At 45.4% G+C, this 12,918-nt stretch overlaps 4 protein-coding genes across 9 annotated transcripts in view; all 4 read left to right on the top strand.

Moving 5' to 3' along the window:
* fhod3a (formin homology 2 domain containing 3a) overlaps positions 1-1,452 on the top strand; it is a 35,933-nt gene extending 34,481 nt beyond the window's left edge. For all 5 annotated transcript variants that reach the window (XM_086136471.1, XM_086136469.1, XM_086136468.1 and 2 more), the window contains one exon: positions 252-1,452. In XM_086136471.1, the coding sequence (XP_085992597.1) occupies positions 252-334 (83 nt within the window). In that variant the 3' untranslated portion in view covers positions 335-1,452. The remainder of the gene's footprint in view (positions 1-251) is intronic.
* Positions 1,453-1,850: 398 nt separating this feature from the next.
* Positions 1,851-4,505, top strand: LOC147190480 (glutathione S-transferase A-like). The gene is made up of 7 exons (XM_086136465.1): positions 1,851-1,972; positions 2,044-2,281; positions 3,005-3,070; positions 3,155-3,260; positions 3,432-3,550; positions 3,630-3,712; positions 4,167-4,505. Exons 2-7 carry the CDS (start codon positions 2,111-2,113, stop codon positions 4,297-4,299), a joined length of 678 nt encoding a protein of 225 aa, XP_085992591.1. The 5' UTR covers positions 1,851-1,972; positions 2,044-2,110; the 3' UTR covers positions 4,300-4,505.
* A 1,061-nt stretch (positions 4,506-5,566) lies between these two features.
* Positions 5,567-9,270, top strand: LOC147190479 (glutathione S-transferase A-like). The gene is made up of 6 exons (XM_086136464.1): positions 5,567-5,795; positions 5,879-5,944; positions 7,250-7,355; positions 8,068-8,183; positions 8,790-8,872; positions 8,974-9,270. Exons 1-6 carry the CDS (start codon positions 5,628-5,630, stop codon positions 9,107-9,109), a joined length of 675 nt encoding a protein of 224 aa, XP_085992590.1. The 5' UTR covers positions 5,567-5,627; the 3' UTR covers positions 9,110-9,270.
* Positions 9,271-9,411: 141 nt separating this feature from the next.
* On the top strand, positions 9,412-12,712 carry LOC147190478 (coagulation factor XI-like). Of its 2 annotated transcripts, none has more exons than XM_086136463.1 (9): positions 9,412-10,176; positions 10,280-10,407; positions 10,989-11,098; positions 11,187-11,349; positions 11,436-11,554; positions 11,643-11,775; positions 11,868-11,974; positions 12,307-12,466; positions 12,541-12,712. In XM_086136463.1, the coding sequence occupies exons 2-9, from the start codon at positions 10,349-10,351 to the stop codon at positions 12,641-12,643; spliced, it is 954 nt and encodes a 317-aa protein (XP_085992589.1). In that variant the 5' UTR covers positions 9,412-10,176; positions 10,280-10,348; the 3' UTR covers positions 12,644-12,712. The 2 variants fall into 2 exon arrangements, with proteins under 2 accessions (XP_085992589.1, XP_085992588.1); XM_086136462.1 differs by having other exon boundaries at positions 10,280-10,436.
* The last annotated feature ends 206 nt before the right edge of the window (positions 12,713-12,918 follow it).

Here is a 12,918-nt window from a genome sequence, read left to right as displayed (position 1 = left end):
AAAAAAAACTTTCCCGAGTCTGATTTAGCCATTCAATTGGCATGCAAAAATATTACGTGGCAGTGGAAAAACGTGAATCGTGAGACATTGTCATTCTGCTAGTTAACTGAATTGTCTTGTGTGTGAATACAAACGGTCGGTTCCGCGCATGTTCAGGAACAAATGCGCGCACGTCTTTCCATCCGTGGCATCATTTCTGTATCCGCGCTCTTCGCCGGTAAGACTCGACGTGAATTTTCCTCTTCTTTCAGTGAGGCGGACCCTGAAGAACGGTTTGACCCCGGAAGAAGCGTTGGCGTTGGGTTTGACCGAGTCCGGCGAGCCGCAAGTGTAATCCGCGCCCCTCCGGCGGTCTGTCCTGGTTGCCGTCGGCAACCCGGTCTCTGCCCTTCACCCCGCCGGCTGCCTTTGCTACACAGTCTACTTGTTGCGCCAAGCAGAAGCTCCTGGTTTCTGTCAGCTGCTAACCTTGCCGGATGTGTCTGAGCGCTGGAGTCAGTGTTGTTTTTTTTTGTTTTTGTTTGTTTGTTTGAATGCTGCACAAAAGACAATCCTCCTGAGGGTGTGATGAACAAAGAGGAGGCATCGTGACCAGGAGGAAAAGCGACGCTGCCACTAGCGCTAATCGAAACAACTGTTATTTAATGACGTCACCGTGACTCCTATTTAAGCTGTGAACGTATGACCCAAAGATAAACTGATCACTCGCACCCAGTTCCAAAGTACCTTAAGACAAGAATCACCGCGAGAAAGGCAAACCTGAAAAGGTCGCTCGTGGCAACGAAAGCTCTTCAATTGGCTGTGTGCCTTTCTCGGATCAAAAGGGACAATGCTGTATTGCTTCACTCACCTGCTTCTCTTATGTGTTAACTTCCTCGGAGTTGCAGAAAATTAACTTTTCTGTTTTGGGGCGGAAATGTTCTCGGTATTTATTTGAAAGCTCTCAGTCTCACGCTCAAGCTTTTTGCACCTTTACTAAGTCACTCTCACGGTAAAGGAGGTTTTTATTTACGAGGAACTGTTTGTAAAGTGTAAAAAGACAAGATTGTTTCTTTTTTTTTTTACAATTATTAAAGTATTTGAAAGACATGCAGCGAAGACGTGTACATGCCCTGTTACATCGGTGTTCGTAGCGTGCACGTGCAGTGCAGTTCAAGTTGTGTTTATAATATCTGTAGAAAGCTGTATTATAGTTGGAGCAAAACAAACAGAAGAGCCTAATCTGTAAAATACGATCAAACACAAATGGAAACTGTAGATTTGGTTGTGTAGAGGGAAGTATTATTTTAATGGAGGATTGTTTTTTTCTTTAAACGTTATCAAGCTGAAGGGAATGAAGGCCCTTCAACGACCTGGGAAATATATCAGGCCATGAAGTCCAATTGTCTCACTTGAAATGCTGTTTGGACATGTGCTACCAGAATAAAAATAAAACTATGTGTGCAGGCGCGAGGGCGTTGGCATATGATTCCATTCTGTTATGTGCCATTTTGATTTTATTTCACTATGTATGAAGTGCATTTTTCAAATGCACTTTTAATGTGCTGTTTGTGAACAGTGCACTTCCCCACCAACCACAATAAAGATAGGAATGTGTGTGTGTGTGTGTGTGTGTGTGTGTGTGTGTGTGTGTGTGTGTGTGTGTGTGTGTGTGTGTGTAACCAAGAAAATGAGTTTAATTGTAAAACCTGTTGCGATGGCAAAGATGCGCGTGCATCAAATTGAACCGAATTGTTCTTTAAACTACCAGTAGGGGGCGGTAACGCACCTAAAATTATCATGCCAATCATTCAGCCTGCCCGAAGACAGAACAGATGGGCCAGGCTGCGGTACCCCCCCCCCCCCCCGCCCCCTCCCCTCTCCCCTTGTCGGAATAGGCGGATCAGATATGGATAATAATTCTCAGCAGCCGTTGCGCCCCAGGAAAGGAAGACGATTCCTCGCGTGCTCGTGACACTTTCGTCCGCCAGAGGTCAGTATCTTGTATAACGCCGTCATACTGGCGAAGAATTAAACATTGAGCAAGAAGTTAATCTTTTCCAGGCCATTCCGGGAGTCAGTGGACGTGTCCGACGCAGCAACTTTCCGAAAACAAGTCCGTCCGTCCGTCATGGCCGCAGAGAACATGACACTTTTTTGGGGCTCCGGCTCAGCTCCCTGCTGGAGGGTGATGATAGCTCTGGAGGAGAAGAAGCTGCAAGGGTACAAGCAAAAGCTGCTCTCCTTCGAGAAGCTGGAACACAAGTCACCAGAGGTTTTGGCTATAAACCCCAGAGGACAGGTAAGAACAAGCGTGCATGCAAGTGGTTGAAAATAATTGTCGTCTTCGTGCGAAATCAAAAAGGCAGAGCTATCATCATTCGGCCTGGGTCGAGGTCCTGTTATTTGCTTGTCGGACGCAAAACTGCGCATCTGTGCAAAAGTTATGTCATCACGATACATGTCCCCCCCCCCCCCCCCCACACACACACACACACACAATAAGGGCTTACTGCCAAATTGACGATTAAAAAAGAGGATTTCAAAATCAAAGACGTACTTTGGGTGCCAAACTGGTGGTTCTCACATGTTTTACAAGGAGCCTACCACATAAAGAAAGACTGTTCATCAGAAAAGGAGAGCGAGTTTATTCCTGGATATATTTAATACCACCGAAACATTATCAACGTTTGGATGCATCAGCACTGCGCTTGGATCGACAGTAAGAAATACAACGACTAAATGATTTCATGTGTTGCACGCGCAAGTTAAAAAAGAACGGGACCCAAAGTAATGCGTCAAAATATTTCCTGCTCTGAAAGATTGAATGAAAATACTCGCAATTGGAGAGGTGGGGAAAAAAAAGACAATTTCGCTCGCCTTATTTGCTTTTGTGCCCAGCTTTTGGTTTGAATGTCAACGCGAGGACTATTGAGTGACATGAACTGCTCATTCGCATCTATTTGTCACCCTGTAGGTTGTTGTGCAATTTCCGTCGACATGCTCAATAAATTGATTCTTTCAGCTTCCTTCTTTCAAACATGGAGACAAGATTTTGAACGAATCCTACGCAGCCTGTTTTTACCTGGAGGTGAGTCAAAACAAAGAAGACCAAACGTCGGTGTTGTTCATTGAGGCGTGGGCCTGTTTTGAACATTTGCCTTGTTGACTGCAGAGCCAGTTCAAGAGTCAGGGGACCAAGCTGATCCCAGACGGCCCCGCCGAACAAGCCCTCATGTACCAGCGCGTGTTTGAGGGCCTGGCCTTCTACGACAAATTAGGTCAGACGTTAAATAAGAGGCCCGGCGTAAACTTTGGACTGTTTTCACGATCCCTTAAAACAGATCTGAAATCATTTTCGCCAGTCTTAAATAGCCTCACCTTGATGACGCGCCACAGTTGGAAAGCTTCCCTCTGGAATTAGCCCGTTAGCGACCAAACCTTATTTTTAGGAGCCGTTATCTACTACGAGTATTACGTGCCTGAAGGCGAGAGACGTGCCTCCGCCGTCAAGAGGAACTGCCAAGCCCTGGCCGCGGAGCTGCGGCTGTGGGAGGGTTACCTGGACAAGGTGAGCGCGGTGGGAATGCAAAACGCTAGCTTAGTTCAGATTGTGCGTCAAGCTCGCTTCATTTCGCCCGTCGTCGCAGGCGGGATCCTACCTGGCCGGAACGTCCTTCACATTGGCTGACGTGATCGTCTTCCCGACTGTTGCTAATCTTTTCCGATTCGGGTGAGTTGGGAGGCTGGGCATGATGCCCACTACGCTTGACACACTTGACACGATGAACTTTAACGCCTCCGTCACTGGACCGATCTCAAAAGAGCATCAAACGGCCGCAGCTCGTTCCGCACATTGTCACTGACGAGTCCTGATGACGAAAGGCTTCACGCCGGCTGCAGTTTGCTTGCACAGAGTGCGGCTTTTCTGAATGGCAATTTCATTCGTTCATTGACAAGTGACATTTGCGCACTTGTACAATTGTTCTACCACCAACAGGAGGAATTTCCACTTCTTAACTCATTCACTCCCAAAGACGTTTTTAAACGTCTTTTCAGACTTGGTCCAGATTTGGCTGGTACCGAATGAGTTGAATTCAAACGTAATTGTCTCCACTCCCTCAAATGGATTGTTTCTTTCTCGCTCCCGTCTGACACCAAGAATTTCTCCTCTTTGGTATTTGAAGGTTGCCAGGTGAGAGTTACCCCAAAGTGGCCGCGTACTACGCTCTGCTGAAGGATCGACCCAGCATCAAAGCCAGCTGGCCTCCTCACTGGCTGGAGCACCCCAAGGGAGAAGACACACTCAAAGACATGTGATGGTCCACGTCGCCAAGCATCCGCAGCCTGTCGCGGGCTTCGAAAAACAAAATATCGTTTGCACTGTTAGAACGACATCTGATCAAATGTGATTTCTGCACTATAGGAAGGAAAGAGTTATGCCTATTTTGTTCATTCAAAGGCCAAAATTTTTGTTTAGATTAAGAAAGAAAAAGATTCAATCTAATGAAGCACTTTAAAATGAATTATTGTGCAGTTTTCATTTTTTGCAAGTCACTGTTGAATCCGTGACCAAACAAGAAGGTTGACTACTGTCCCACCAAAGTTCAAATCGCCGCCACGCCTAGTCAGGTTTTTGTTGTGTCAACAACAGTCCTTTTTGCTGTCATGATGACTTGTTTTTTTTTTCTCTCTCTCTCTCTCAAATGTCGACACGAGCTCAACTTAATATTTGATACGTGGGCAGATAGTCATGTTTGATTCTGCCGTCGCTTGTGTCACGAAAAGCGTCGAAATTGGATCGTCCTTTGTCAGGCGACACTCGGAAGTATCGTTAAACTCCACCGAGGGGCTTGCGTAAGGAATAACGACTGTAACCCGATCTGTTCTTGACAATAGATACCAGAAAGTTGATATGGGCTTTATTGTACCGCACCGGCGCTGAACCATGAAACAAAGCTCATCGAATTGGGAGCAATAATTGTTCATGCTCTGCGAGATGACTTTGTCTTTTGTGTAGCGGGCAAAAAGATTCGATTCAGTCCCACAAGTGTGCAAAGTCATTTGATGCAAATCTGAAAAAAAATGTGTTTGTCATCAAATGTGATATTTTTTTTTCTTTGGACTGGTGAAGTTTGGCGCACGCCTCTGGATGTTTTAGTTGTTTTTTCAGTTATGCACAAATAACCGATTGTGCACGCATCTGCAGAGCGGGCCAGGGAAAAAAAGTGCTTAGTCATCGTGACGTTGCACGAAAAAACACGACAGGCAATACAATACGGACATAATTATCCTCAATAGCAATATATGTCGGAATATAATCAGTTGGAGCGATGTCAAGTTCCTTTTTTTTTTTTTTTTAAATGTTTAACAGACCGCGCGCGCCCCCACCCCCGCCGTAAACATCAAAGACCAAGCACAACCGTTGAAAAGGATTCCATCCTATAAAAATGCATTGAAGTATAATTTTTTCAATCAAATATTAGTTGAGTTTAATTACGGGGGCGTGACCATGCCAATTCATGTCGGGACTCACCTCTCCGCCCAAACCCAAGGTGCCCCCACCCCCGCTTCATTATATATCCGGTACATGCCGCGATTCAACTCGGCAAGCGGTGCAGATTGCGGACCTCGCTGCAAATCCGAGCATGGCCAAGGAAATGACTCTGTACTGGGGCGCCGGCTCTCCTCCGTGCTGGAGGGTGATGATCGCCCTGGAGGAGAAAGATCTCCGCGACTACAACAGCCACCAACTCTCCTTTGAGAAGATGGAGCACAAGTCGAAGAAGGTGCTCGATATTAACCCCAGGGGCCAAGTAAGTACGCTTGCAAAGAGCCGTTGGCATGCGACGACGACGCGTGTTATGTAACCCGTTTCAACTGTTTTGGTTTGCGCAAGCTCCCGACCTTCCATCACGGGAAACTGGTCATCAACGAGTCATGTGCCGTCTGCATGTATCTGGAGGTAAGGCCACAAGTGGCAGCAATAGTCGCACGACGATTGATTCGATTGAAATTGTTGCCCTTCGAACCTTTGAATGCGAAGCGAATGCGCACTTTGCTTGTGTGCACAAAAGTGGTGTCACGCAAATGAAGCGCAGCCGCTGGGAGGAAAAACAAAAGCAATTGTACAAAGCAAAGTACACCGGTTGCAATTTCAAATTCAAATCATTTTGTGTAAGTTAAAAAAAAAAAAAAAGTAACCATTCAAAAAAGTGGCGAAATGAAGTACAGCCACTGAGGAAAAAAAGAACCTCATTTACCGGTAATTTAATTTGAACATTTAAGTACAGTACATTGGTTGCAGTTAAAAAAAAAAATAAATAAAATTATCAGTGTGCAAGTACAAAAGTAAAATATATATATATATATTTATATATACTGTATATATATATATTTTTTTTTTAATATATATTTTTTTACTTTTACGGTCAATTATTTACAATATCAATGTTGATACTGAGGCGCAAAGTGGAAAAAATGCACACAAGATCGTTGATCTCTTATTTAATATTTCTCATAAAAAAGATAAAATGCTTTACTTGACAAAAAAGAGAAGCTTTGAATTTACTTTTAACATGGACATCACTGGCACAGGATTAAAGATGGTGGGGGCTGGGGAGCGGGGGGGGGGGGTGATGTTAAATTCAAAGATTTTCAGTGGCATGTCTTTGCCAACATTGTAAAACGACAAGAAATAAAAATGCAAAATTAGACACTGACAAAAACCGATCGATAAGGTAGCTAACCTGTCAACATTTTTCACATTTGAATTTTTGAAGAGACAGAATCAAACCCTTTCCGGAGGCGATAACATCAAACAAGTCACATAAACGGTGCCACGGAAGGGACGAACTGACTTCTGCTGCGTCATTGTCGAAAATGCTCCCTGGTGCATGTTCCACCACGTTGTTCCAAATGCTGCCTCGGTATTTGCCACCCTCTAAGTCCAAAAACTCCACCACCTTTGCCTTCTCTCCTATTTATATATATTTATGAATTCGGAGGCACAGGTTAGCAAATGAGGCGAGTAATAGTCCAAAGAATGAATACGGCAGTAAAGTACTGACAAATCTACTTAAGAGTACACGAACAAAGTTGCTTCCCACCACTAAGGCCAACATGACGACTTGTCCTCAGATAAACTTGAGAACACATTTAAAACGCGGGGCGTGTACTCAACAATGTCTGAGGCAGCCGACATTGCTCCTGACACAAAAAAAAACAAAAAAACAACAACCTGACTTTGTTTTACTTTAACATGTGACAGAGTAAGTTCAAGAAGCAAGGAAACGAGCTGATCCCAACATGCCCCAACGAACAGGCCTTGATGTACCAGCGCGTGTTTGAGGCCGTCCCACTTGGCCAGAAGCTCGGTATGCAAAGAATCGGACTCATTTTACAGGTTTCCATACTTCCCTTGATCACATCTTGTGATTTAACGCTTGATCGCCTTTGTTTCTAAGTTCATCGCTGTTGGCATCGCAACGCGCTCTTCCTTCCCAAACATGAGGGATGCTCGTTACCAGCGAGCCACCCCGAGAGATTTGGGGCTGTTCAAAACACAGCATTGCCCTTGTGACGTGTTCAAAAAAAAAAAAAAAAAGGTCCCTGATGTTAATCCAACTCAGGATCACATGTGAGGAGTGCTGAGTCAAATCATAAGACGCAATTATTTGGACCGCTTTAGGAATTCATGTGAAGTTAAGACTGACACAATACCGCTTTGTATTATGCCGCCGCCTGGTGGCCAAGGCACAAACACCAGAAGCAGCAGCCCAACGTCCACTGAATTGAAACAAAAATCTGGTGGCAATATTTCACATTGCATATATTATTGTCATCACCATATGATTTTTTTTATAGCATAATTACAGATTGCGATTTTTCTTATTTCAACAAAAACATGATACAAAAATGCGTTTGGATTTTGAGAGGCTGGTACAAATTCATGAAACAAAATACCCTTTACGTCAAAACTGCAGTCGAAAAAACACGAAAATAAAATGCAGAAATGAGCGTCCGCACCCTCACGAGATCTCACCAGTCCGGTTTGACCTGATCTCGAAAATTGTTGACATTTTGCAGGTGATGTCATCTATTACGATTGGAAGGTTCCAGAAGGGGAGAGGCACGAGTCTGCAAAGAAGAGGAACAGGAATGCTCTGGCGCTCGAGCTCAGCCTGTGGGAGGGGTACTTGAAGGTAAAAGATAAGCACAAAATACAGTCTTGACCAGCGCCGGGCAAACTACGGCCCGTGGGCCGAATCCGGCCCGTTGGTCTTTTTAATCCGGCCCGCCGAAGGTTGGTCTCCAGTTAAGGTTCGATGTGAATGATTGCATTCATTTCAATTGGACTTGTAATGACAGGCATTTCACCGCCAGGTGGCGCATTGACTTGACGTTGCAGAACACGGTGGGGCGGGGCAATCTTTTCGACCACCTAGTACCTCTGTATCGCTCTACTTCTACCGGTCTGATCACAACCCATCTGCAGCGATGCACAGGCTAAAATAGGTCATCAACAACACTTTTGTCATTTAAAAAAAGTATATTAATACCGTACTTTCATGCTTTTGTTCTGTTGATGTTTGATATGGACTGTCAACAAATGCAGTTTTTTTTTATGTACCATAGCTGGTGCTGACCTGGCCCTTCTCTCAAATTTTAAAAGTCAATGCGGCCCCCGAGCCAAAAAGTTTGCCCACCCCTGGTCTTGACCCTTGATGCCTTTGTTTTTTTGTTTTTTTTTTTTGCATAAAATGGGGTTTGAATTTGTTCTGTTGTCCGCCTTTGCCGTTTTGCAACAGACGGGACCTTTCCTGGCAGGAAAGACTTTTTCCTTGGCTGATGTAGTCGTTTTTCCAAACATCGCCTATGCCTTCTACTATGGGTGAGTGCGTCAAGGGAGTGGTGACAATCAACACGTTAAAAATATACTGTATATCGACATCAATGGAAACAAAAGTAACACTTTTCCTATTTTTATTCAAGGTTGTGTCCTGAGCGTTTCCCTAAACTGTCTCAATATCACAACTTGCTGAAGGAGCGTCCCAGCATCAAAAAAACATGGCCTACAAACTGGGAAGTCAAAAAAGATCTGCTCAAAGAGCTCCAAATCACAAGTTAGGTTTTTTGGGGGGGGTTTTCTACAGAGCAACGATCACGTGAATAAGAGCGCTCTTCACATTGCATGTCAAATGTCATCTTCTACTTCCTTTAAAACGTGTGACTCTTGCAGTTTCCTGTACCTTTAAGTGAAAATCAATAAAAGCTCACTTTCAAATAAAAGCGCAGTCATCCGTTGCTCTCTTTCAAGGTCACCGGAGGTGACCTATCAATTGAAGTCCCGATTTCATGGACTTCATTTTCCATTCGCCGATTTTGCTTCCAACGAGTACCTTTAGAACGTAAACTTCATGATGACGGCCAGATTTTTTTTTTCCCCACAAGATAGTGAAGAGGCCTTCGCGACAACGAACCGCTCACTGGCACCGCGACCTTGCTTATGAACAAAATGCAGGCCGCGGGATTCGCCCCCGTTGCTTAGCAACGCTACTGTCCGACTCGTACATCGTTGTCCTTTCCGCCGCGCCGATGTAACGTACGGATTCAGCATGTCCCTCCAGGTACGTTGCAGCGAGGTCCGACTACAATAGCTTGGGTGACATGCTACTTCCACTTTTATGAGAAAACATGCAACATGGCATGCTTCCTTCACTTATTTGAGAGATGAGGTTTTTTTTTTTTTTTTTTTTTTTGAGCCAGCACTTCATCCAACAGCTTCTGGATCTTCCTCGTATCTCCTGTGTGGTCCAATTCTTGTCATTACAAAAGGAAGAATCGATCGATACCTGTTGAATGGGACTTAGCCGCCAGGAACTGACAACACAATTGTGGTTGCAATTATGGAGAATCGCTAACATATTTTGACCCTTTTTTTTTTTTTCTAAAATATGCTAAGCAAACCAAGTTCTGTGCAAGTTGTCCCCAATGTTGTTTGAATTGATTTTTTTCATGTCTGCGAGCTTTACGCAAGACCGTGTTAGCCAATCGCAGGACGGGTCAACTCCACTCGGCAGAGAGGTCGTGAGCTAGTGCAAAATAAGCATTTGCACGGTTGACCCACAGAGACAATGGAAGCGCTTTTTCTCCTCATAAGCGTCCTCGCTACGTGGAGTCTCTCATTCAGCCAAGGTAATAACAATATCTTTATGTCCATGCGGTTTGTCGTCTCCATCTGCGCTGTTTTTGTTGTTAACCCCCCCCCCCCCCCCCACGCCCGCTCCCATTCTCGTAGAATGTCAAAGAGAATTGCTGGAGAATATCGACTTTCCTGGAACGGACATCAAGCACGAGTACTCTCCCGATGTGCACCACTGTCAGCAATTGTGCACGCAGCACCCGTCTTGTCTCTTCTTTACATTTGTACGTGCTGACTGGACCACCGATAAAAGGTTTCAAAGCGCACGTGCTACTCAATGTAAAATAGATGGGGGAGATTGGGCTTGGGGGGGAGGGTGAAATGTTGGTGTTTCAGTAGGCCTTGCGCAACTTCTTTTCTTTTCTTTTTTTTAAACAAGGAGCTGAACGTAAATATATCATACGGTGACCATTTTGTGTCATTTTAATGGCCGCTTCCAACTTAGAACGTGTTCTTGGAAGCAAGTCAAAGGCCGGGGTGGCGGGGTGGGGGTGGGAGGGGGGGGGTCTGTTGGTCAATCGCGAGGTTTCGCCTTGATCTCATGTCAAAATGCAAACAGAATGACGAAGGGGGATGATTGAAGCGGGAGTTTTATTGGTCCTTTCATGAGTGCGACACCTGTTTTCAATTTTGCCCTTCAACTCCTTGTTGGAGAACAACAAGTTGTGCAACAAGCGGCGATTGCCGAACGACTGCTCTCGCGTTCAAAAGTTCACTCGTGAAGGTTGGCGACAGTTCATCCAGGAATCCGATGTCCTAACTCGTTGTAAGTGTTGGAATAATGCTTTCCCGGATCTCTCTGCAGGCACTTCTACTGCTACCTAAAGTCTACGCCCTCGGGACAGCCCAAAGTTCAGAAAGTCCTCAGTGGGGTCACCTCCGGGTATTCTCTCAAACCGTGCGGCCCAAACCCACGTACGCAAGCTCCCTCTTTCGACACAAAACGTGACTCACTCTGAAGTACACGAACACTTTTTTTGAAACCGTCTTTCCTGTCCGCAAGAGCCTTGCCTGCCTCGCGTCTACCCAAATGTGGACTTTTGGGGGTCAGACTACCGCACCTTGTTCACAAGCGACTACGAAGAGTGTCAGCGAGTGTGCACCAAAGACCCCTTTTGCCAGTTCTTTACATTTATCAATGGCGTCTTCACGCCCGAGAATTACAGGTAAATAAATCAAGTTGCATGGAGCCGAGGTGAGTCGATCGCTCTCCATTTCTTCACCATTTAACCAAAGCACTTTTTTTTTCCAGGTATAAATGCCACCTGAAATTCAGCTGGACTTTACCGAGGACCTTAAACGTAAACAGAAAGTCCGGCGTGGTGTCTGGCTTCTCGCACAGTGTCCAATTTAGTGAGCCCTCTGACACGCGTAAGAAGAAAAAAATATTTACAGTACATCCAAGATAATGCCGCGTAAGCCGCCATGCTTTTAACCAAAGTACATTGTCGTGCCCTAGCATGCTCCGTGACACTTTTTCCGAGCACCGACATCGTTGGGGGTGCCTTGGAGTCACAGTTTGCTGGCACACCGGAGCATTGTCTGGCATTGTGCTCTGCTCATCCGCGCTGTACCTACTTCTCTTTCGAGAGGTTGTCATATCATAAATTGATCATTATTCCCATTTTCCGATGATCCCCAAAAACCAACAACATACCGGAGTTTATTCTATGCGTCCGCGCAGCAACTCCCTCACCTGTCGTCTGAAAAACAATCCCAATGAACTCGTGATCCAGGCCAAAGAAGGTGTAACGTCCGGCGTAGCAACGCACTTCTGTCAACAAGATTCAGGTGAGTGTTCCTAATCAGTGATCGCCTCGTTCAAAGAAAAAAAAAAAAATGTTCTCGACATATCATTGTGCGGCTTTGCTATAGCAGCGTTGAGGCTACTAATTCAGGCCGTACGTTAACAAACCGTTTGATGGAACGCACTTGGCTAGCCTAGCGGGAGCTTCCCGGTTTGCCTCGGAAAGCTATGTCCTTGCAGTTTGGACAAAACGACACGAAGGATTGCTTTGATCAATTATCAGAAGAGGGAATGGAAATATGTCACGCGCGTGGCGATTCCGACATCATTTCTGTTGAAATGGCAGCTGGCTCACCGCGTTGTTCCCCGCCAACAGGCTGGGCAAAGGCGGCTCTTGAGGGCATCGATTTCCAAGGTTCGGATATTCGCTTCGAGTTGTTGGACGACGCAGAAACGTGCCAGAAGACGTGTTCCATCGACCAAAATTGTCAATTCTACACTTATGTCGATGACGGCTTCCACGACTTGGCTTACCGGTACAGTATTACGGTATTTTGACCGCCCGCCTGTCTCGATGACATTGACACGCGCGCGGGTTTCTTTCCGACAGACGTCGCTGCTATCTCAAGCGCTTAACCACCATGCCGGCTCCTCCCAAGGTGAGCAAACTGACCAATGTGGTGTCTGGGTTCACCATGAGGAACTGCATTTAGACAATCACGGGACCAATGCATCGAAATTGTCATTTCTGAAATAACACAAAATAAATGTTCCAGAAACGGTTTCATTTTCTGTTCCCCCAACTCGTGTCTGGTTTTCAGGCATTGCACTTCTTGAACACCAAAGTTGTCAATCAGCTGAAGTTGCAAACTCGGACTGTGCTTTCTGTTGGCAGCAGAGGTTGCTCAACTCAAACAAACAAGATTGGTTTCTGTTTTATTTTGGGACCTTGAAATGCAATCCGCAAAACACAAGTCAAGTTTGTTTG

Source organism: Hippocampus guttulatus, chromosome 18 (assembly GCF_054856545.1).
Source record: "Hippocampus guttulatus isolate MCC_2025c chromosome 18, RoL_Hgut_1.0, whole genome shotgun sequence".
NCBI lineage: Eukaryota > Metazoa > Chordata > Actinopteri > Syngnathiformes > Syngnathidae > Hippocampus > Hippocampus guttulatus.
The sequence above is the reverse complement of the archived record's forward strand: the minus strand, read 5'-3'. Positions and strand labels throughout refer to the sequence as shown.

Excerpts from the sequence above, each read along its gene's own strand:
- LOC147190480 (XM_086136465.1), top strand. The coding sequence starts at position 2,111 with ATGGCCGCAGAGAACATGACACTTTTTTGGGGCTCCGGCTCAGCTCCC. Across the intron at positions 3,071-3,154 it reads CAGCCTGTTTTTACCTGGAG|AGCCAGTTCAAGAGTCAGGG; the intron begins GTGAGTCAAAAC and ends TGTTGACTGCAG. Across the intron at positions 3,261-3,431 it reads GGCCTTCTACGACAAATTAG|GAGCCGTTATCTACTACGAG; the intron begins GTCAGACGTTAA and ends CCTTATTTTTAG.
- LOC147190479 (XM_086136464.1), top strand. The coding sequence starts at position 5,628 with ATGGCCAAGGAAATGACTCTGTACTGGGGCGCCGGCTCTCCTCCGTGC. Across the intron at positions 5,945-7,249 it reads CCGTCTGCATGTATCTGGAG|AGTAAGTTCAAGAAGCAAGG; the intron begins GTAAGGCCACAA and ends AACATGTGACAG. Across the intron at positions 8,873-8,973 it reads GCCTATGCCTTCTACTATGG|GTTGTGTCCTGAGCGTTTCC; the intron begins GTGAGTGCGTCA and ends TTTTTATTCAAG.
- LOC147190478 (XM_086136462.1), top strand. The coding sequence starts at position 10,116 with ATGGAAGCGCTTTTTCTCCTCATAAGCGTCCTCGCTACGTGGAGTCTC. Across the intron at positions 10,437-10,988 it reads GACTGGACCACCGATAAAAG|GCACTTCTACTGCTACCTAA; the intron begins GTTTCAAAGCGC and ends ATCTCTCTGCAG. Across the intron at positions 11,350-11,435 it reads TTCACGCCCGAGAATTACAG|GTATAAATGCCACCTGAAAT; the intron begins GTAAATAAATCA and ends TTTTTTTTCCAG.